At 42.5% G+C, this 25,399-nt stretch overlaps 1 protein-coding gene across 1 annotated transcript in view; it reads right to left on the bottom strand.

The window, feature by feature from the left end:
* The window catches only part of LOC124794951, a 461,391-nt gene that overhangs the window by 307,961 nt on the left and 128,031 nt on the right, over positions 1-25,399 (bottom strand). The window contains exons 3-4 of the mRNA XM_047258666.1: positions 3,597-3,737; positions 394-429 (exon numbers count right to left, since the gene is read on the bottom strand). Of these exons, the coding sequence (XP_047114622.1) occupies positions 394-429; positions 3,597-3,737 (177 nt within the window). The remainder of the gene's footprint in view (positions 1-393; positions 430-3,596; positions 3,738-25,399) is intronic.

The raw sequence follows: 25,399 nt of genomic DNA, 5'->3' as shown, positions 1-25,399 counted from the left end.
CTTCTGTCATAATTACCGAAAAGGATGTGATAGATAAAGAAGTACAAACGTCTGCCGCACAATTCATAATCCAGTATTCATTCAAGATACGCATGGTCAATGAAAGCGTAACGGAAAGATACAGTCAGACATTAATTTTGACTTCTCCAATATAATTATAGGATTCAGATATGGCATGTAGGACTGCAGAATAGGTCTGATTTTGTTTCCCAGACCTCCAACTGATTTCTTGGAATGCCCTTGTTTTCTGTCGAGTATATGGGAAATGTTACTTTCTGAACAAAACAAGAAGCAATCCTTTTTTTTATTATTCTTAATCATTTCTGCCCACAACAGCGACAGGTCGTTAAGTAGTTAGCTGTAAGCCTCCATACAATGGCACGTAATACTTACTGGACCCCGTGGTAGGACAAGTCTTCGCGTCAGGACCTATCGGTACAACAGACAGACAAAACATTGAAATTGAACACATTGGGGTCAAACTGAACTTGGAACATCCACAGCAGACACATGCCACTTCAATTACTTATAGTTTTCTCGGTAAATGGGATGAAACGTTTGAGCCTACTGCAAACGTACTTTGTCTTATAAGTACAATAACTTTTATAAATCAGAAGTTAATCATATGCCGAAATGAGCCTTAGTACCACCTCAGCTGCTTTAGAGTTAATCTAAGAAACAAAGACAGTGTCTGAGTATATCGTTTGTGGTGCCTAGACAAAGTTGATGCCTGGATCTACCAGGTTTGTTTTCAGTCTGGCGTTTAGGTATTATTTTATTTTACGATCAACGATTTGGCTTTCGAACAACGTAGTCCCAGAAGGGCCAAAGCTTATGTTATCACATTTTAAAAGTTTCAGTACATTTTTAAAAGTCTGTGTCTGCTGGGATGCCATTTAATACACACAAAAGGAATATATTCACACAAATACTATACATAAAAACTACACATATATTCGGAAGTAGAGGAAAATATAAAAAAAGTATTTCAGTAATAAACACACAATTCTTAATTTGACAATTGGTTTAGTAGTTGTTAAACACAATTACACGATATATCACAAAACAGAGGCACAACATAGCTTCCAAAATTTCCTGATTTCCAAAAACATAGGAAATATATTAGTCAGAGAGGCACTGCACTTCTGTGAAAACTCAGAATCCAATGCCGAATAACGAACCATTATTGTACTTTAGCTTCACTCTCAGTCGGATTATCGGCTACGATTAATGTTTTGTTAGCAGTTTTTGACAGTCATACTTTGAAATATATACAGTTTTATCTAGAAAAATATAATTTTTGCACAGCTTATTTCAGCAACCAGAGTACACTAGGTTTTGCATCAGCGATGGTAGTAACTTTGGCGGCTCCCAATGCAAGTGTGAGGCCGCGGAATCATAGTGTTGCATACTAACGTTCGCAAGGTTAAAAAAAAAAAGAAAACTTTTGAACTGCTCAATTATTATTTTTAGTATTTGCCATAGGGCAATAGATCAAGCAGTGGCCGGTCGACATTGCAGTATACTGAAAGCATGATTGTCGAATTAGGCTATTATTCTTTTTTTAATCATAAACGAATAATGCGGAATTCCAACGAGTGTGGGGCTCTAAAACCAAGTAAATCTTATCTGCAGGATAAGCCTACCGCCTGGCTTCACTACTGACATAATTTCTCTTCTGAGTTGTCTTTTTGTGACTTTTATTAATGGTATGACAACAATGGGATTACTAGAGGGTTTGTGATCTGTGTGATACAAGGACTTAAATAGGTAGCGTGCTGCCCACAGAACAAAGGAAAATGGGTACTGATTCCAAAATACAGACCTCCAATAGGCAGAATGTAATTTTCTTCTGGCGATCCACAGCAATTCTCTTCCAGTGTCTAACGTAAATCTGCCTCATCTGGGTGTACTGACTAGTATCTTACTATAATTTATAACAAACAAACACCCTTCTTATTTGCAAATTTAAAGACAAATATTTTTTAGTTATTAATTAAGTTTTATTTCGAGTCACCTCTCGAGTAAACTCTACAGGCACTACATCGTTACAAACTGCAGTACTTTCATTCAGTCACGAATCTTTACAAAGGTAACAAAGCGATATTTTTGCTCTGTTTAGTAACAATATTTAATAGAAAATTCAGTAACGTGAGGAACAAACATGTCCAAAAATCTTATTTTGCCTACGATGAGAACTACTAGGATATATGGCTTAGCCTTCGAGTACTATACACGGTGCAGCATAATTAGGAGCGGAAACCGACATGTGTGAAGTTATACGACAAATGGAGCGAAAACATTCCAATAAACGCGGGTCCGCAAGTGAACCATTTGCGAGCTAAATGCGAATATTTGGTTACGAGGTGATAGTGTCTTCAGTGTAAAATATTGCCCCAGTTAGTAAAAACATATTTGAAAAGTAAACTTTTCGACTAAATCCCCACGCAATTGGGCTCAAATTTCACGGGCACGTTTTGTTGCTCCTGCAAGACGATATCTAGCGCATCGTGGTTTAAGATGGATAGTTCCGGGATAATCTGTACCCTGGCCTATAAAATTTCCTGACGTGAGTCCTCTGAATTTTTCCTTCTGAGAAAGATCGAAAGTGACATGTATAGTACGCCCACTGATCAAGTTGAAGAACTGGAGCTTGTCAATTTACGAAATTATCCGGGTGTCTTGTCAAGATTTACGAGTAGAATACAGTATTGCACCCAAATCGAGGACGACACATAGAACATCTCCTTTAACGGTGTGCAGTAACTTGTAGCATATAACGTGTTGAATTAGTTTTGCATTTCGTGTTAAGGTAGGCAGTGGGTGAAAGTCGAGCCCAACTAGATGAGGATTTAACCAAAAAGATTACATTCCAAACATTGTTGTACTATCTAGGACAATAATTTCATACTGAAGTCAGTAGCGAGTCGTAACGACAAAGTACAGTTATGGACATGAAATGTATACACAGTGACGAGTATGAACTACGTACCTCCAGCTGTATTAATGGAATGACGACAATGATAATTTGTGCTGGAACGGGACTCGAATCAGGAATTACCGCTTTACGCGAGTGGTCGGTTATCTGAACATAACTCACGGTCAGACACAAACTTCTATATGTCGTCGTTCATGGAACATACCCGTACATCCCATTAATGTTATTCCCGCAGAGAGGTGACATTTTATTTGTAGGTCAGAGGCCCGGTATCGACCCATAAATACGAAACTGCAGTGCTTGTGTTTTTAAGAAATGTGATGCAGAGTTCCTCTGGACAACCATGCATACATGTCCGAAGGTCTTCTTCACAAGACAGGCACTGATGTTTCGTGATTACAGCTATAAAGCAAACGGTTTCTTTGTGAATTTATATTTATTAGAAAGCTTTTGCTTCTATTATATATTTTCACTCGTGTCAGTTTTCGCTATTAATTACGCTACATCCTACACAAATATCTATCTTTGATCTGTAGGTTAATGTGCGGTAGCGAACAGAATATATATTACACAGACTCCCTGCCCCGCATTTTGATTTTAGTAAAACATTTGAGGGGTAGTTCTTCTATGCAGAAAATACTCAGACTCACATACTTACAGAATAATACGGCCACATATTCGGTGTCCTGAACGATTTTTTCGAGTATGCGAGCGTTTACTTCCTCGATGCGATCGGGAAGGTCCATGGCTTCCAGGCTCGTAAGGAAGTCCAGAACATTCTCCTCGTCCATAAGGTCCCCTGTAAAAGTCGAATGGAATATTCTATTAGGTGACGGTTTTCACATTTAATATCCATTATTTTCTCAGGTAGCAACACACACGTACATGCAACTACATCCATGCTCATCATTTCTACATTTACATCAGTATTCCACAAGCCAATTAACGGTGTGTAGCAGAGGGCACCTCAGGCACGTGGGTGGAATGATTATCTAAGCCTCTAATTTCTCGAATTTTCTCGTCGTAGTCGTTTCGCGAGATGTATGTGGAAGGAAGTAATATGTTGTCCGATTCTTCCTGGAAAGTACTCTCTCGAATTTCAGTAGTAAACCTATCCATGATGCAAAACACTTCTCTTATAGCGTCTGCCAGTGGAGTTTGTTGACCATTTCTGCAACGCTGTCCCACAGACTAAACGACACTGTAACGAAACGCGCCGCTTTTCGTTGGATCTTCTCTAACTCTTCTATCAGTTCTTCATTGTAAGGGCCCCAGACTGATGAACAGACTCAAGAAACGGCCAAACAAGCGCCTAGTAAGCCACTTCTTTCGTGGATGAGTAACATTTTACATTCTTCCTATGAATCTCGGTCTGACATCTGCTTTTAGTACTATTTGTTTTGTTTGGTCATTCCACTTAAGGTCGCTCTGGATAGTTACTCCTACATATTTTACGTTACATACTATTTCCAGCAGTTTGTCATCAATAGTGTAGTTGTACAGTAGTTGATTTCTTTTGCTATATATGCACAATTTGTTAAATTTATTTTAATTCGTGGTCAGCAGCCAGAGTCTGCAGCATCCATCGATACTCTGTAGGTCGTTTTGCAAATCGATAGTGTCTTGTGGTGTTGCTGTTTTCTTATAGACAGCCGCATGATCTACGAACAGTCTTAAAGAGCTTCTGATGCTTTCTGCTAGATCATTTGAAAATACTGTAAACAGTGATGGTACTCTCACACTTCCTCAGAGTACTCCGGAAATTATCTTCACACCTATCGATTTTTTCCGTTAAAGAGCAACGCGTTGTTTTCTGTCTACAAGGAATTCTTGAATCCAGTCGCAAATCTGGTAAGCTTGTATTTTTTTTTCACTAACAGCAGTGCGGGACGGTATCGAATGCCTTCCGGAAGTCAAGGAAAGCACCGTCAACCAAAGAGCCGTTGTCTACACCACTATGGATCTCATGGAGCAACAGAGAGGGTTGATTTCGGAAGATCTATGTTTGCGGAACCCATGTTGATTTTTATAGAGGAGATTTTCGTTTTCGAGAAGCGCGGTAATTCTTGAACTTAAAAACATGTTCCGTAATTGTGAAAGAGATTGACGTCAGTGGTATAGGCCTATAATTATGTGCACCTGTCCTACGCCCCTTCTTGAAAGCGGAAATGACCTGCGCTCTTTTCCAGTCGCTAGGTACCGTCGTTGCTCCAGTGAACTACGATAAATTGCTGCTAGAAGGGGAGCAAGTTCATTCGCGTAAGTTCCTCTCTCCCTTTTTTTTATCTTACTCCCTACCTCGTTATACGTACGATCTCTCTCTCTCTCTCTCTCACACACACACACACACACCGGATTAATTCCAATAAATTCAAATATCATGTATATGTATTCACGTAAATTATGGAGTGAAGATGAGCGACACAAGTGGAACAGTTGAGGGTTTGTGCAATGACACACAACACACGAACGAAATATGTAACGTTAGTTAAAATTTTAGCTATAACTACACAATATTATCCAGTATGGGAGCTACGAAGACTGAACAGGGGTTCTGAAAAAAAGAAATAGTGATTTGTTCCTAACATGCTTATCAGTATTCAAATTGACGAAGTCGTGATGTACTGCAAAATGACCAATGGAAGATTTATATTTATTTAAGTGACGGAAAAGCGATCATGAAACGTATTGTTATAACGTGGTAGATGGTTATTTTAGTGTCCGACAGCGATTCGGATTCCCTGGCGATTTGGAGGAAAAGTCAGAGATACTCAGGCTTCGCAGTAAGGTCGCAGCTCGCGCCCGAGGAGGGCATGTCACATTGGCCCGACCTACCATGGTCTCGTACTTAAACCTCATTATTTCTCGCTATTCTCTGAAGCCATTGGTTTTAGCCATTGACAGTACCCTGATTGATCTTGCCTGTGTTTACATTTTCCGTTCGGACTGCTCCCTGGACTGTTTTGCGGACGTTTAAGATGACTTTCGCTACTCTCTGGACTTTGCTTGCGGTTAGCCATTCTCTTAGTGAAGTCTGTCATCGTTCGACAGCTGCGCTGTTAGCGCGGCGGATTAGATTCCCGGTTGGGATGGACTTTTTCTCAGCTCGGGGACTGAGTGTTGTATTGTCCTTACGCTCATATCGTCATAATTAACATTACACTGCTGAGATGGGTGAATGGGCTTGGCCCGAAAGCCAATAAATTTGAAAAAAAAAAGAAAAATCCTCCGTCATCGATGATAAGAACCGGATGTTTGTTTCACCGGTCTCCGCGACAACCCCTTTGGGTATGATCACAACCTGTGGTCTATGTACCTACACGTATTTGTGGGATAGAAAAGTTACAGAAGGCGAAAAGTTCTTCAAGAAACGCAAGAGAGTATTTGTATTTGGTCGAATAGCTAGTCACTAAAAACTTACTTAAAAGATGAACTTGGGAAATTTAGTTTAAATCCGGCAAACGCGGAACAACTATGGCTAAATTACAAGGACATCATAAGCAGTAGCTTAAATAAATATGTACCAAGTGATGTAATTAAAGATGACAAAGACACGCCGTAATGTATTCGGAGAAAGTTGCGAAAACACAGCCCACATCACTTTCCTTAAAAAGACAATGCAGGAAATCTGACAGATAAGGGAGTGGAGATTCATGCATCCTAAATATGAGCTGAACGTGGAATTTCCTATCTTTACCACAATATGATCACGGCGAAAATATTCGTCAGAAAGTCCTAGGAAATTCTGGTCATGTGTAAAACTAATGAACGAATCCAAATCTCCCGTCCAGTTTGTCGTAAATCAGTCTAGTGTTGAAACTAAAAACAAAAGAAAGAGGCAGAAATATTAAACTGTGCGTTTAAAAATGTATTCCAGCAAGAAGGTTCAAGAAATCACAAATGCGCTACTAAGATCATAAGTAATCGGTAGAGCCCATACGAAAGCACTGGAGCTCACACAACAGCGATTTTGCATCATTACCAGTGTAAAAAAAGCTGCTAAATGGTACTGAGTGCTCGCAGTTACACGTGCAGGTCATTTTCTGAGAACAGTATGAGAACAGATCGCTAGATTGTTATAACGTTTTATGTTCACTAGTGTCGTATTTCGTTGTCTTTACTAACCACTTTACGCTTACATCACACCTGTTGCTCCAGTTAAATACGAATTTTTGCTAATGTCGCAAGTCCTGTGGACAATGATTATGACTATGACAGCTGTAAAATTAGAAAATGTCACCACCAGAAGAACACGTAGTTAACGTGTCAGTCAGTTTTATGTACATGAAAATCACCTTAAAATGTAGGCCTTTACGTTTAACAGTAGCATTCAAGGACGCATATTGCTCGTCCTTCAATATAAATCGACGGTAAATAGCCTACGACAAAATTATGGCTTCTAACTGGCAATTGGTGTAAGTTAACTCCAATTAAGCCAAATGTTGATAAATCTGCCATACATATAGATAAGCGAGGTTGGACAGTCTCATTTTCAAGGTCGGCAACTGGAGCTTATTTATGGAACAAAAGCAAGAAATGTAGGTTTTAGTCCATCACCTTATTTACGTTTATTAACAAAATGGTTCAAATGGCTCTGAGCACTATGGGACTTAACATCGGTGGTCATCAGTCCCCTAGAACTTAGAACTACTTAAACCTAACTAACCTAATGACATCACACACATCCATGCCCGAGGCAGGATTCGAACCTGCGACCGTAGCAGTCGCGCGGTTCCGGACTGAGCGCCTAGAACCGCTAGACCACCGCGACCGGCGTTTATTAACAGATACAAGCGTGAACGAACAATAATTTATTTAACTGTGTACGGGAAAGACCACAAAAGGCAAACTGAGTTTGGAAAATATGAGTTATTAGAGTCGACAAAAGCTGCGGCTCACAGCAAGGGCAAGCTGCGTCGTGACTCAAACTCTCCGCCTTACCATTTGGTTCAGACAGTGGATTTTAGAGAGAGAAATAAACACCACGGTGTACACTGCGCTTGTTACTCATCGCGCATATTCCTGGGAGGGATAGATACACCGGACACTGCCAAATTCACGTCGCTGTAAGAAATCGTGTTAATTAAATCAATATGCGATGTTACCCATCCACTGTCACCTCTCGCGTGCGTGCGGAATCCCAGTTAACATGGTTTGCGGCAGCACATTCTCGTGTCGGTAAATCGCTCACGTTTCAGTCGAACGAGCTGGGCTTTGTCAGGGTAGAGGCATGCATTCGTCGCTGTGAACCATTCTGCGCTGCCCGCTCCATATCTCCGTGTGGCAGGGAAACTGCCGGGTGCCGTTGAATAGAGGGACCTGAATAGAAATCACCGTGGCGTGTTGCTGTTGTGTCGTTTACTGTTGGAGAGAACTGATACAAACTGGCTCTGTAATAGCTGCAGCACGTGTCAGTTGACAAAGGGGAACGAATATCACTTTTAATTCCGCAATGGACTTTTATTTACAATCATCAAGCTGTGGTGGTCTAACGTCCTTCGTACGCCGCAGTGAGTAACTGTTCAACTCAGTTTATCAGTCGTTGTTTCATTCAAGCTGTTTCTGTGCATTGAGTAGCTATTCTCGTTATCCGTGATGTCCCAAGCAACAGTTCATTGTTAGGTGTGGATCACACGCTTGGTCAGGAGAATGGCATGAACAGCTTACACATAGATTTACACTTTGTCTACTGAAACAAGTACTAGTTTCGAACATGGTTGTATTTTATTTTTTGCCAATTTAAACCGCGTTATGAAAAAAAAATCTTCTCATTTTGCTGACGAATTCACAACAATCAACATAAAGGAACGGTGTTTCCTTTGCACAAGCACCTGTTAGAAGCTGCAGAACAACGCAAGTAACAGACTGCATAAAACATGACCGTCAGGCTGAGGTAACTACAAGGCATTTATTGTCAGTTAAGCATAGCAGTCAGTCAGAGCAAAACCAGTAAATTCACGATTCTTTTAAGAATGGAATTCCAATGTCCGAAACAGCTTCAAACTTCTGTTACTTTACAAATGTGTTAATTGTTTGACGTTAAGCGTGTATGTCAGAAAATGTTTGAAACGATTTTTGGAAGTTTGATCCAAGTTGTCTGTTGGAAGTCGCTGAGCCATTATCAAACATTGGATAAGCATAATCTGAGTAATTTACGCATCGTTTTAGGCAAAAGTAAGATTTTCCCGCGGCTCAATATTTATGACGTCAAATCTCATGAACCATGTATCGTACAATGATATAATTTTGCATATACACTCAATGTTATGAGTGGACCCTGTTTACGAAATGTGTTGCGAATACAATTTGTAGTACAGAATAAATAAATTAAAACGTCATGCCTGATGTGGCAGTTTTATTACATGAACGGCGAAAATATAGTTGGCGGTAAATTGTTTTCCTTTCATTATTTTATAGAGATGTCAGCGAATTAACTGGATGTGTTACGTGTGGTGTAAGTCACTAAGAGCTCTCAGCCTCAGATACTGGATGAATATAGTCTGCGAATTTGGGCACTGTGAGTTATGCTGCTACAAGACATATACACAATTTATAGCTGTCATACTTGTCTTACTGTGTTGAATCTGATTATACCTCTTAATTAGTAGATTATGAAAACATATTAAATTTTTAAATTTGGTCAATAACGTATATTACCATATCAAGACAAGACGTTGTTACCAAAAGTATCGAAAAGTTGTTGACTGATTTACTTCAGGTTTCTGCACGATTGGTGGAGTAAACAATCGGACGGGCATAGTCTATATATTTTTAACGTATATATTATATAAATGGTCAGGGATATATATATATATATATATATATAATGTTAAATGTATACATTACATAAAGAGGAATAGTCAGCAAAAATCTCGAAAAGTTCGTGATCGATTTACATCAAATTTTTACACAATACTCTAACCTTCGGACAGGAGTAGGACATATATGGAGGGTTTCAGAGGGAACGTTTAGGAAACGATTGACAAGAACAGGGGAAAGGAATACTGTAGAAGAAGAGTGGGTAGCTATGAGAGGTGAATTAGTGAAGGCAGGAAGTAAAAAGACGAGGGCTACCAGAAATCTTTGGATAACACAAGAGATATTCAGTTTAATCGATGAAAGGAGAAAATTAAAAAATGCAGTAAATGAAGTAGATAAAAGGAAATACAAACGCCTAAAAACTGAGATGGACAGGAAGTGCTAACCAGGAAAGGCTAGTGGACAAATGTAAGGATGTAGAAGCATATGCCACTAGGGGTAAGGTAGATACTGCGTACAGGAAAATTAAAGAGACCTTTGGAGAAATGACAACCATCAGTATCAATATCAAGAGCTCAGATGGAAAACCAGTCCTAAGCAAAGAAGGGAAAGCAGAAAGGTGGAAGGAGTATAACGAGGGTGTATACAAGGGAGATGTACTTGAGGACAATATTATGGAAATGGAAGAGGACGTAGAGGAAGATGAGAAGCGAGACATGATGCTGCGTGAAGAATTTGACATAGCGTTGGAAGACTTAAGTTAAAACAAGGCCCCGGGAGTAGACAACATTGCATTGGAACTACTGTTAGCTTTGGGAGAGCCATCCATGACAAAACTCTCCCATATGGTGAGCAAGATGTAGCAGAAAGGTGAAATATTCTCAGACTTCAAGAAGAATGTAATAATTTCAATTCCAAAGAAAGAAGGTGCTGACAGGTGTGAAAATTACCGAACTATCAGTCTGATAAGTCACGGTTGCAAAATACTAACACGAATTCTTTACAGACGAATGGAAAAACTGGTAGAAGCCGACCTCGGGGAATATCAGTTTGGATTCCGTAGAAATGTTGGAACACGTGAGGCAATACCGACCCTACGACTTATCTTAGAAAATAGATTTGTTGTTGTTGTAGTCTTCAGTCGTGAGACTGGTTTGATGCAGCTCTCCATGCTACTCTTTCCTGTGCAAGCCTCTTCATCTCCCAGTACCTGCTGCAGCCTACATCCTTCTGAATCTGCTTAGTGTATTATCTCTTGGTCTCCCTCTACGATTTTTACCCTCCATGCTGCCTTCCAGTACTAAATTGGTGATCCCTTGATGCCTCAGAACATGTTCTACCTACCGATCCCTTCTTCTAGTCAAGTTGTGACACAAACTCCTCTTCTCCCCAATTCTATTCAATACCGCCGCATTAGTTATGTGATCTACCTATTTAATCTTCAGCATTCTTCTGTAGCACCACATTTCGAAAGCTTCTATTCTCTTCTTGTCTAAACTATTTATCGTCCATGTTTCACTTCCATACATGGCTGCACTCCATACAAATACTTTCAGAAACGACTTCCTGACACTTAAATCAATACTCGATGTTAAAAAATTTCTCTTCTTCAGAAACGCTTTCCTTGTCATTGCCAGTCAACATTTTATATCCTCTCTACTTCGACAATCATCACTTATTTTGCTTCCCAAATAGTAAAACTAATTTACTACTGTAAGTGTCTCATGTCCTAATCTAATTCCCGCAGCATCACCCGACTTAATTCGACTACATTCCATTATTCTCGTTTTGCTTTTGTTGATGTTCATCTTATACCCTCCTTTCAAGACACTGTCCATTCCATTCAACTGCTCTTCCAAGTCCTTTGCTGTCTCTGATAGAATTACGATGTCATCGGCGAACCTCCAAGTTTTTATTTCTTCCCCATGGATTTTAATACCTACTCAGAACTTTTCTTTGGTTTCCTTTACTACTTGCTCAATCTACAGATTGAATAGCATCGGGGATAGGCTACAACCCTGTCTCACTCCCTTCCCAATGACTACTTCCCTTTCATGTCCCTCGACTCTTATAACTGCCATCTGGTTTCTGTACAAATTGTAAATAGCCTTTCGCTCCCTGTATTTTACCCCTGCCACCTTCAGAATTTGAAAGAGAGTATTCCAGTCAACATTGTCTAAAGCTTTCTCTAAGTCAGCAAATTCTAGAAACGTAGGTTTACCTTTCCTTAATCTTTCTTCTAAGATAAGTCGTAGGGTCAGTATTGCCTCTCGTGTTCCAACATTTCTACGGAATCCAAACTGATCTTCCCCGAGGTCGGCTTCTACTAGTTTTTCCATTCGTCTGTAAACAATTCGCGTTAGTATTTTGCAGCTGTGACTTATTAAACTGATAGTTCGGTAATTTTCTCATCTGTCAACACCTGCTTTCTTTGGGATTGGAATTATTATATTCTTCTTGAAGTCTGAGGGTATTTCGCCTGTCTCATACATCTTGCTCACCAGATGGTAGAGTTTTGTCAGGACTGGCTCTCCCAAGGCTGTCAGTAGTTCTAATGGAATGTTGTCTACTCCCGGGGCCTTGTTTCGACTAAGGTCTTTCAGTGCTCTGTCAAACTCTTCACGCAGTATCATATCTCCCATGTCATCTTCATCTACCTCCTCTTCCATTTCCATAATATTGTCCTCAAGAACATCGCCCCTGTATAGACCCTCTATATACTCCTTCCACCTTTCTGCTTTCCCTTCTTTGCTTAGAAGTGGGTTTCCATCTGAGCTCTTGATATTCATGCAAGTAGTTCTCTTTTCTCCAAAGGTCTCTTTAATTTTCCTGTAGGCAGTATCTATCTTACCCCTCATGAGATAAGCCTCTACATCCTTACATTTGTCCTCTAGCCATCCCTGCTTAGCGATTTTGCACTTCCTGTCGATCTCATTTTTGAGACGTTTGTATTCCTTTTTGCCTGCTTCACTTGCTGCATTTTTATATTTTCCCCTTTCGTCAATTAAATTCAGTATCTTTTCTGTTACCCAAGGATTTCTACTAGCCCTCGTCTTTTTACCTACTTGATCCTCTGCTGCCGTCACTATTTCATTCCTCAAAGCTACCCATTCTTCTTCTACTGTATTTCTTTCCCCCATTCCTGTCAATTGTTCCCTTATGCTCTCTCTGAAACTCTGTACAACCTCTGGTTCTTTCAGTTTATCCAGGTCCCATCTCCTTAAATTCCCACCTTTCTGCAGTTTCTTCAGTTTCAATCTACAGTTCATAACCAATAGATTGTGGTCAGAGTCCACATCTGCCCCTGGAAATGTCTTACAATTTAAAATCTGGTTCCTAAACCTCTGTCTTACCAATATATAATCTATCTGAAACCTTTTAGTATCTCCAGGGTTCTTCCATGTATACAACCTTCTTTCATGATTCTTGAATCAAGTGTTAGCTATGATTAAGTTATGCTCTGTGCAAAATCTACCAATCGGCTTCCTCTTTCATTTCTTAGCCCCAATCCATATTCACCTACTACGTTTCCTTCTCTTCCTTTTCCTACTGTCGAATTCCAGTCACCCATGACTATTAAATTTTCATCTCCCTTCAGTACCTGAGTAATTTCTTTTGTCATACATTTCATCAATTTCTTCATCATCTGCAGAGCTAGTTGGCATATAAACTTGTACTGCTGTAGTAGGCGTGGGCTTCGTGTCTATCTTGGCCTCAATAATGCGTTCACTATGCTGTTGATAGTAGCTTACCCGCACTCCTATTTTTTTATTCATTATTAAACCTACTCCTGAACTACCCCTGTTTGATTTTGTAATTGTAAACCTGTATTCACCTGACCGAAAGTCTTGTTCCTCATGCCACCGAACTTCACTAATTCCCACTATATCTAACTTTAACCTATCCATTTCCATTTTTAAATTTTCTAACCTACCTGCCCGATTAAGAAATCTGACATTGCACGCTCCGATCCGTAGAACGCCAGTTTTCTTTCTCCTGATAACGATGTCCTCTTGAGTTGTCCCCGCCCGGAGATCCGAATGGGGGACTATTTTACCTCCGGAATATTTTACCCAAGAGGACGCCATCATCATTTAATCATACAGTAAAGCTGCATGCCCTCGGGAAAAATTACGGCTGTAATTTCCCCTTGCTTTCAGCCGTTCGCAGTACCAAAACAGCAAGGCCGTTTTGGTTAGTGTCACAGGGCCAGATCAGTCAATCATCCAGACTGTTGCCCCTGCAACTACTGAAAAGGCTGCTGCCCCTCTGAAGGAACCACACGTTTGTCTGGCCTCTCAACAGATACCCCTCCGTCGTGGTTGCACCCACGGTACGGCTATCTGTATCGTTGGGGCACGCAAGCCTCCCCACCAACGGCAAGGTCCATGGTTCATGGGGGGGGGGGGGGGGAAATAGATTAAGGAAAGGCAAACCCACGTTTCTAGCTCTTGTAGACTTAGAGAAAGCTTTTGACAATGTTGACTGGAATACTCTCTTTCAAATTCTAAGGGTGGCAGGGGTAAAATACAGGGAGCGAAAGGCTGTTTACAATTTGTACAGAAACCCGATGGCAGTTATATAAGAGTAGAGGGGCACGAAAGGGAAGCAGTGGTTGAGAAGAGAGTGAGACAGGGTTGTAGCCTATCTCCGATGTTATTCCGATGACATTGTAATTCTGTCAAAGATAACAAAGGACTTGGAAGAGCAGTTGCATGGAATGGACAGTATCTTGAAAGAAGGATATAAGTCGAACATCAACAAAAGCAAAACGAGGGTTAATGAAATGTAGTCAAATTAAATCAGGTGATGCTGAGGGAATTAGATTAGGAAATGAAACACTTAAAGTAGTAAATTAGTTTTGCTGTTTGGGAAGCAAAATAACTGATTATGGTCGAAGTAGGGAGAACATAAGATGTACAATGGCAAAAAAAAGCATTTCCGAATAAGAGAAATTTGTTGACATCGAATATAGATTTGTCAGGAACTCCTTTCTGATAGTATTTGTATGGAGTGTAGCCATGTATGGGAGTGAAACATAGGCGATAATAATTTTAGACAAGAAGAGAATAGAAGCTTTTGAAATGTGGTGCTACAGAGGAATGCTGAAGATTAGGTGGGTAGATAACGTACTGAATAGAATTGGAAAGAAGAGAAATTTGAAGTACAACGTGACTAAGAGAAGGGTTCGGTTGATAGGACACGTTCTGAGGCATCAAGGGATCATCAATTTTGTACTGTAGGGAAGTGTGGGGCGTAAAAACAGTAAGCAGCTTCAGAGGACTGTAGGTTGCAGTAGTTACTCCGAGATACTTCCAATTTTCATGCGATAACTGATAAACATTCAGACTGACATAGGCTATTGGTTTTAAACAACAATGTACAAGTTTCTGGTAAAACCGACTGCGAGATTGAGAATGCTGTGCCGTTTCTTTCTCATACTTAGTTTTAAATGCGATAGCAGGGAATTTAATACATTAGACAAATTGTTTCTCCGGTGTATATTCTTTCTCCTTTTGTATATCAGTATAAACAAAAATTATATATATAACACTGCACTGTTTTATTTGCTTCCTCGCAGTCGGTTGTAACAGAAAACAGGAAAATTGTACTTATGGCATATCGGCTTTGGATTAGATACTACTACGGAATCTTAACCGCCCGAAACTTTGTAATCACAGGTTAAAACTATGCGAAATACTGTCATTGAAGCTAATAAGATCACAGATACAGCAGGTAGAGTGGTCTCTCTCATACCCCCTACACCAATGATCCCAACCGATTACCCCCTCATTTTAACCGACTTCATTACTTAGTGAAGGTTTCGTTTGTAGTAACAAGGCTAAGATAGGAGGAATAGGAAGAGATGGCCAAAGAGAAGGGGAAGGAGGAGAAGGATAGAGAGAGGGGAGAGAAGGAGATTAGGACGCATATCCAATTCTCATGCATATTTAGCATTGCCGGGTTCGCAAGTTATTTATGTATAAATGAAAATCAAATCTTTGTTGCTCTTGGAATCCGTTAATTAGGTTACCCGTAACTGGGTCTGGTATGGTCGCTAATTGTTAGTAATATACAGGATTGTGCACGAAAAAGCGGCTCCGAGTACTAGACTGCTCATTGTCACCCGCCAGTTGTTGCCTGTTGTTCCGAAGCTGTCGCGACAACGTTTTGTATTGTTAGTATTTCTTTACTACTAATTTTTACACGTTTGCCTGTTTGTTGTTGCGTCTTCTCGTGACGGACAACAATGCGGCCGTAAGTAGCGAGTAGTCTGAACTGGGGGCCGGTTTTTCGCGTGCCACCTTGTGGAGTACTTATCCTCAGAATTCACAACAAGTCGTTATGTTACACTAACTGATTGACCCATTATCCGTACCCATGTACAGTATACGACGTACTATATGCAGAACGTACTACGTGAAATTAAGAATGTGCTAGGTGGGTTTCTTGTAGGTTTTTAGGGGGATTCTTTTGTTTTATATAGATTCCGAGTAGTATCGGATCGCCCTGCAAGCTTTTACTTTTCTTTGTAATGTTTTGTATTAACTGTTTCACAAGGTAGGCTACTCAAAGAAAATCTGCGTTGTTTTTTGCTGTCCCTATCAGTTTTTGTTTCGAGATTTTGCGGTATTGTTGGATTTAGAGTTAAAAGTCAATTTCAAAATGTGAAAAGGCTTGGTGCAATGAGTTACATCTTCTGACTGAAGAGTGAGTACGCGGAGTGGCCGCGCGGTTAGAGGCGCCATGTCACTAATCGTGCGGACCCTCCCGCCGGAGGTTCGAATCCTCCCTCGGGCATGGGTTTGTGTGTGTTGTCCTTAGCGTTAAGTTAGTTTAAGTAGCGTGTAAGTCTAGGGACCGATGACCTCAGCAGTTTGGTCCCTTAGGAATTCACACACATTTGAAGAGTGAGTAATAGGGACAGCTGTAAGATAACATGCTTGCTTATGTGTGTGTTGCTCTGAAAGGTGCGCTTATTTCGTATGGTGGAAGAAAGAGTTAAGCAAGTTACTGAGAGGAAACAATGAAACGACATCGACAAGGAATCAACAACAAGTGATTCGATCTCTGGAAAGAATAGTCGGTGTTCTTGTATCACCAGAAACTTCCGTCCATGTTGTCATATTTCGCGTGATATGGCATACGATGAAGTCTACTTCTCTGTTGATATTGGATCTACACTGAATGAAGAATGATTCAACTATACTTGTAGCATACAGTAGATATCAATATAGCAACCTATCGCAGTTCTGTATGTGCATGTTGAGAAAATGAAGATTAAAGGCAAACGTGATGGTGACTACGAACTCGAGCATGTATTGGGGAGGAAATCGGCCATGTTCTTTTCAAGGAAACCGTACCGACATTTGGCACATCCATTTAGGGAAGTGATGGACACCTATGTGTGTGTGTTTTCTTGGATGGGTTCAAAATGGCTCTGAGCTTTATGGGAATTAACTTCTGAGGTCATCAGTCCTCTAGAACGTAGAACTACTTAAACCTACCTAACCTGAGGACATCACACACATCCATGCCCGTGGCAGGATTCGAACCTGCGACCGTAGCGGTCGCGCGGTTTCAGACTGTAGCGCCTAGAACCGCTCGGCCCCTCCGGCCGGCAGTTGGATGGGGATTCGAATGTTGTCCCTCACGAATTCGCACCTACTGTGTTAATCAACGGGGCGCTTTCCAGGTGAGAGTGAGAGAGTGTCTTGTGACTAGGGCCTCCCGTCGGGTAGACCGTTCGCCGGATGCAAGTCTTTCGATTTGACGCCACTTTGGCGACTTGCGCGTCGATGGGGATAAGACGATAATGATGATGACACAACACCTAGTCCCTGAGCGGAGAAAATCTCTGACCCAGCCGGGAATCGAACCCGGGCCCGTAGGATTGACATTCCGTCGCGCTGACCACTCAGCCACCGGGGTCGGACACTTTCCAGGTGATGAATTCACTTTCGATAATGCCACTAACTGCGCAATTATTTATTTTTCACGTGTTTCAAAGCAGAACGTCTGGCTAAAGGAAGTTTTACAAATAGATCTGCGAAATTGTTTGAAAAACCAGTACTGAAACTAAGTCTTCTTTTTATTTATTCCTGACGACCAGTATTAGTTAAACCATCTTCAAACCAAAATGTGATGATGTGCTAGCGATGACAATATTGAGGAAATAGAGCCTTATACCGACTTCATCTCTAGCTAGTATGAGATACGTTTAGAAGCCTTTTTATTGGTCAGACCAAAAAAAAAAGTGAAGTTAATGGCGCGACCAGGTCAAGAGATCCGCGCGACGCTAACCGAGCACCTTGCCCAATGGTGTCATTTGGATGTGGTATGGAGGGACACATTGTTCTCTCGGCCACTGTCGGCCTTGCAAACCGTGGAGCCAATACTTGTCACTCTGGTAGGTTCTCATTTGGAATCTCGAGGCTGAGTGGAGCCCGTTTCAGGGAAAAATCTTTGGCAATAGCGGGAATTGAAACAAGGTCCTCCACATGGTCAACAGACGTGTTGACCACTCAGCTACCACAAATATAATTATAGAAAATATGAAATAATGTTTATTAACTATTTTTCATTATAATTAAAAAACAACTGACCACTACCAAGTATAAATGTTTAAATGTGTGAAATCCTAAGGGACCAAACTGCTGAGGTCCTCGGTCCCTAGACTTACACACTACTTAAACTAACTTAAGCTAAGAACAACACACACACCCATGACCCAGGGAGGACTCGAATCTCCGGCGGGAGGGTCCGCGCAATCCGTGACATGGCGCCTCAAACCGCGCGGCCACTCCGCGCGGCTTCATCAATTCTGTCAACACTGCCATCTCATCACATTCTGGTCTGAAGATGATTTAACCGAAAACTGTCACCAGGAATAAATAAAAAAATACATGGACTGTTTCAATGTTAGCTTTTCACGGTCAGTCACCTAAGTTTCTTAGTCGTTTTGTCTAAAATTAAAGTTATTTGTGCTTTTGTTACACCATTACCTTAGATATCACCATAGTCCACAAGAAAATGACTATTAGAAATGCGAGGTTCTCAGTACAGTGCGGCAGAAATAAGCAAAGATCAGAAAGTAGAACAGACTGAGGTATCAGAAAAGCTTTGTACTTTGGTAAAGATGCTTCTTACTAGGGATTTGGATTAGAAACTAATTTGTCTGGACAGAGAGCAATGGGTTTTTAAAATAGATGCACCTTTCATTCCCAACGCGTCAAAGCAGGTTAGGCGGTTGTAGAAACATCGCAACAGGCTGTTGGGAGTGGGGCAAATAGAATCCCAACTGGGAATCTTTGGAAGGGGGATTCCAAATCCAGCAATCGTCTGATGACAGAGATAATCCTTCCGGAAACCTTGGCCGGGTTAAGGGATTGGTATTGTTTTAATTAATTTCTGGTGACAGTTTTATTCATTGTCCCAGACAAAAATTACATGCATACTAATTTTTCTCCGCACTTCGCTCGTTTACGCCTTTGACACATATATTGCACTATCTCCTCCTCCTCCCCTATCTGTTTTCCACCTCTTGCTTTGTTTCTTTGTTCACCTCATCCTTCCACCTTTATCTGACCTACGTGTCCTCCTCTTTCTCTTTGTCTCTCCACCTCTTTCTCCTCCTCTCTTTGTCCACCACCTCTGCTCCCTCGCTCTGACCATATTTTCCTCCATCCTCCCTCTGTCCATATCCTCATTCCCCTCTGTCTTTCCATCTTCTCCTTCCTGTTCTTCCTTTTCCACCAGCCTACTAGCCATATACATCTTACACCTGACTTCTGCATCGACCCCTGTCCCTCTCTGTCCATCTTCTCCTGCCCACCTCTCTGCCCGTATTCTCCTGTGTCTCTCTGTCAATCTCCTCCTACACCTCTCTCTATATGTCACCTTTTTGCCTCTCTACATCAACTCCTCCTCCCCCTCTCTTTGTCTATTTCATCCTCCTCCCCCAACTCTCTGCTCATTTCCTCCTTACCCATCTCTCTGTCCATCTCCTTCACCCCCTCTCTCCCTGTTCATCTTTTCCTCCCCTCTGTCCTTGCCCACCTCCTCCTCCTCCCCTCTTTCTCTTTCCATCTGATTTTACCCCTCTCTTCCCATTCCTTTTCTCCTGCTTCCCACTTCCTATCCACCTCCTCCTGTGGCATGTCACAACATCCACCTCCCACAGCTCACGTCTCCTTGTGTTCATCTCCTCGTTTACCCTCTCCCTATCCATCTGCTTCTCCTCCCCCTCTCTCTGTCACACACAATGTACATACCCCTTTCTCCTCCCTCTGTTGGTCCATCTTCTCTTGCCCCCCCCCCCCTTTTTCCAATCTTCAGCACTACTCTCACTTCTCATGTCCTTCTCCCCTCTCTCTGTCCAATTCCTCCTCACTTTTCTCATCCCATCTCATGCCCCCTCTCCTTTTTCTGTTAATATTCTCCTCCCACTCTTTCTGTCGATCTCTTCCCCCATATCTTTCTCTACTCAACACCTACTCTCACCTCTTTCCATGTCCATATTATGCTGCCCCCTCTCATCTGACCTTCTCTTTTTGCTCCCTCTCTCTCTCTCTGCCCATCTCGTCCTCCCCCTCTCTTTGTCAATCTCGAAAAGCCCCCTTTGTCCTTACCCATCTCCTCCAGCCGTCTCTCTCCCTATCCATCCCCTCATGCCCCCTTTATCTATTCCCTCCTCTATCCATCTCAACCTTTCCCCAGCATTGCTCATCCGCATGTGTAGCCCCGTAAAAGAAGCCAATAAGGCAGGACGTTACTACCTCAACACAGCATGCAAGTTGTGCACGGCAGCCTACAAGTCAGGGCTGGAAAAAACCATTTCTTGCCCCTGATGTGTAGGCTGCCCTGCACAGAAGGCCAACACATTTCCCATACAGTACGCCTGTCGTGTAGGGCTGACTACATGGCAAGGGCTGAAAAACACGTTTCTGCCCGTATTTCCTGTTGGGGCTAGGATGTTATAATCCCCACAATGTTGATACTCTTGAAATTTGCTGTTTGTTTGCCAAATTGGGTTGAAGGCCTGGTAATATCACTACAAAAAATAAACACGATCAACGCTAATACACTGTGGCGGCCATCCTACCTAACACAGAAAATCGCACTCTAACAATTAACATACCCGCCAATGATAGCTACACGACGAAGTTACATTGGAATCCGACCATGTCTTGTGAGTGGTCAAGTTTTTTGTCATGGAGTACATGATAAACGTTATAATGTAGAATGTGTCAGTTGAAGAAACAATTTTGCATACAGTTAAAGAAATCTATTTCTATGACCATTCGTAGGGTTTTAGTTTAAAGCATCAGCCAGCCGGCCGGTGTGGCCGTGCGGTTCTAGGCGCTTCAGTCTGGAACCGCGTGACCGCTACGGTCGCAGGTTCGAATCCTGCCTCGGGCATGGATGTGTGTGATGTCCTTAGGTTAGTTAGGTTTAAGTAGTTCGAAGTTCTAGGGGACTGATGACCACGGATGTTAAGTCCAATAGTGCTCAGAGCCATTTGAGCCAATTCGGGTATTTAGGTAGTTCCATGACTGTCTCCTTCGAATCAGACAAACCTGTTACCACTCATACTGTCCTTCTTTGTATACGTTCAGTATCACCTCATAGTCCTCTTTGGCATCGGTTCCACACAACTGAGAAAATTTTTTAAAGACGAGATGCACAAATGTTTTGTAAGCAGTTTGCTTTGTAGACTGCCTTCATTTTCTCAGTATCCTGCCAAGAAACCGAAGTCTGCTACTTGCTTTACTTGAGGCTATGAGATCATTCTATTTCATATCCCCTCAAGCTGTCACAAACAAATATTTGTATGAGTTGACTGATTGCAGTTGTGATTCATTGATATTGTAATCGTAGATTACTATTTTCAATTTTGTGAGGTGTACAGTTTTATATTTCTGAACATTTAGAGTAAACTATCAATCTACGCACCACTTTAAAATTTTATCAATATCTCCATATGTATTACATTAAAAACTGTATGTATGTACGTTCCACGTCTCCTCCTAAACCACTTGATTGACTACAACCAAACATGATGCACATGTTACTTACTATCGGTAAAGAACCCCTGTGATGTATGAACCACTTTCCCCTCAAAGTGGTGGGGGTGAAAACGAAGCGTAGCTCACGACACGCAAATAGCTAGACTATATTCATCCATTATTTGAGAATGATGTACTTAGTGAGTTACAACAAGCTTTACATAAAATTTCAAACTTTTTCTCGCCCCCCCCCCCCCCCCCCCCCCGCGTCCCAACAAAGTTATGAAAGGAAATAAGTTTATCGCTTACTGAATGTTCGCTGTTCGTACAGTAAAACTGCCGGGTCGGGCATGACCTTTTAATTTATTACTTCCTTACTATTAACTCTATTCGCAACACATTTCGCAGACAATAGTCACACATACCACTAGGTGTACTTGCAAAATTGTATCATATATGACACATATTTCTGCAGATACGACGTCATAAACATTGCGCTTCGTGAAAACGAAACTGGCGGACGAAATTCGCTAGAGATACAGATGAAATGTGTTAAATACTGGCTTGTTATAATTAAAGTTTCCCTATTTAACACGTTATAACACGGAAACTAATTACCGTAAGAGTACCAAACTTGGTAGCATTATGGTAAAGTCCAGAGTATGGGGGTGCATGATTTCCATGCGTCACAGTGCCACCGTCCAGGTCCAACTATGGCCACCAGGTGCCGTGATCAGTCATCGTGATTCATAGTCTCACACAGCTGACCAGCCGCAGTGCACTTGTTGATGTCTCAATATGAGCTTGGAGAAAAAGAGCAGGGCGTTACTGGTGAAGCCCTATTATCAAAACAACAGTAATGGTGCAACTACACTTTGAGGATATCGCCGGCTGAAGGGTTACAGAAGGGTCCTCGTTCTCCACCTGCTGTGTGGAGCATGATGGAGAAGTTAGAATCAACTCGAGAACTGAACATCGTTCAGGGAAGAGGACGAAGACCGGTTGCACCACCGGTGGTTGATGAAATCGCTGTTGCTACGGCAGACAACGCCGCATGTAATTCCCGATCGTCAGGCAGTGCGCGTGCTGTGTCATGACAGTTGAATATCCCGTGGTCCACTGTACTGGAGGTGCTTCAAAGCATTCTCAAATGGTATCCGTACAAGATCCATATCGTACAGCAGCTTGCACCGCAGGACGCACAACGACATGTTGACTTCGCTCTCCACTTTCTCGCAAGAATTGAAGTTGACGAGGACCATCCTATTGACAGACGAAACTCATTTTTCTCTGACGGGTGAGGTGAACACACAGAATTGTCAGGTGTGGGGATCTCCAACTCTAATCACTGTGCATGGTGAACGTGTCACCATATAGTGTGGCTTTCACGACTATGTGCATCATTGGCCTATTCTTTTTTGAACAGGCTGGCGTTCAGGGACCAAAGACGTGCAGTGTGACTGGCCAGCGTTACTGCGATATATTTCGCCAGCACGTCGTACCCGCCCTACAGGAGAGAGACACATTGAACTCAACAGTTTTTATGGAACATAAGGCCCCACCTCACATCGCTCGTGAAGTTCATCTGCTTCGCCGAAACACATTTGGAAACCATCGAATTATCAGCCGATCGTTTCCAAAAGCTTGGCCGGCACGATCACCCGATCTCACTCCCTCTGATTTTCTGATTTCTGCTTGTGGGCTACCTGGACGGGGCTTACCAGGGGAACATTCACACATGTGCTGGTCTGAAGCGCAGCATATCAAGAGAGGTAACCAGCAGACTTACAGACATGCTTCGTTCTGCTGTGCAGAATGCAATCCTGCACTTTCAGACTCTTTTGGACACTGATGCGCGCCTTATTGAGCCCCTTTTGTAGCAGTGATGGTACCGGTATCTAATGGTATGATGCACCGCAGCAGCACATAAAAAGTGTTTCAATTGAATTGTTTCTGCATTATTTCGCTTCCCCATGTCCTTGACATTAATGCTACCAAGTTTGGTCCTCGTACGGTAACTAGCTTCCTTGTTATAATGTGTTAAATAGGGAAAGTTTAATTATAATCAGCCTATATATGTGAAATATGCACTGATAGTCATAAAAAGAGCTGCACTCCGAGGGATCCGAGCGATCTACTTCAAACTGGGGGAGGGGGTGACATGTTTCACTGCATCAGCTATGCTGCGCACGCGGGGAGCATGGGTGGCTGCGTAACGTCGTGCCCATCGGTTGATGTATGATAAGAGAGCTTCAGACGGCCGTGCCGGTAAGTACGAGAGCGGACAGTATTACTAGAGTATCACCTGAACGTGCACTTCGTTCAGGGGACACGTTCGGCAGCGAGTTTCCCAGTTAGACGAGTTCCAGAGGGGCCGCATCGTGGGGCTGCCGGAGGCTGGGTGGTCCTATCGTGTACTGAGAACCACACCGGGCACGTCCAACACGTGCCACGAGGAGGGAGGAGCGATGGATTACCCGCAAGTGCGAACAGATCCAGCAGCATTGATAGGGGCCATTTAGCTGGCTGTCCTGCCTTCTATGCAACACCTCGTATATGCCAGTACAATTGGCAGACGGTTCAAATGGTTCAAATGGCTCTGAGCACTATGGGACTTAACATCTGAGGTCATCAGTCCCCTAGAACTTAGAACTACTCAAACCTAACTAACTTAAGGACATCACACACATCCATGCCCGAGGCAGGATTCGAACCTGCGATCGTAGCAGTCCCGCGGTGCCGGACTGAGCGCCTAGAACCGCTAGACCACCGCGGCCGGCTGGCAGACGGTTGCACGACACGGGGCTCGCCATACGTCAGCCATCACGACGCTTGCCTCTGATACCCCCACAGTGTCGCGCCTAACTCATCTGTTATCGGGAACGACTGACATGGGACCCTGCAGACTGGCAGTGGGCCGTCTTTAATGACGAGTCTTGCTTCTGCCTTCGAGGCGAGGACCAGGTTCATGTCCAGGCGTACTGGAGAGCCCCACGAAGAGCAGTTTGTGGTTTCATGTCACCCCTTGCACAGCCTTGTGTGTTGGTGTGGAGAGCGATATCCCATAGTTTCCGTGCAACGTTAGTGTCCCTATCGCGCTCCGTTGCAGCTGCGTATTACGTGCAGAAGAACCTGCAATTGGTGGCTCTGCCATTCGTGAACGCCCACGTCTGTACTCTATTTCAACAGGACAATATTCGCCTTCATACCGCTGCCACCCCCCGAACGTGCCTTGCATCTGTGGCTGATCTGCTATGGTGAGCTCCATTACCCGATCTCTCCGTGATCGAGAACGTGTGGGGTGCAGTGGAGCATGTCATTAGGACTTCACGCACCAATCTGCGTAAACTGCGAGCTCAGGCGCAAGCAGCATGGGCTGGAGTATCACAGAACTACATCCGAAACCTGTACAACTCCATGCTGCGACTTCAGGACGCTTACATTCATTACCATGGCCACCTGATGCCATACTAACAAACATGATTTGTGCCAATATAGTGTAGTAGCTGTTGGTCCTTCAGAGACGGAAGTTTAGTAATTCTGTATGTGTGGTACCATTTATCTGCTTGTCAACAATGATCGCATCCTTCTGGGTGCAGCTCCTCTTGTGACGATAAGTGTGGCATGTGCGAACGCGGGCAAAGTCGCGGGTAAAAGGCCCCTCCTAGACCCCTGGATCGTTTTCAGTCAAACT

This window comes from Schistocerca piceifrons, chromosome 4 (assembly GCF_021461385.2).
Source record: "Schistocerca piceifrons isolate TAMUIC-IGC-003096 chromosome 4, iqSchPice1.1, whole genome shotgun sequence".
Classification (NCBI taxonomy): Eukaryota; Metazoa; Arthropoda; class Insecta; order Orthoptera; family Acrididae; genus Schistocerca; species Schistocerca piceifrons.
This window is presented reverse-complemented; position numbering and strand designations above follow the sequence as displayed.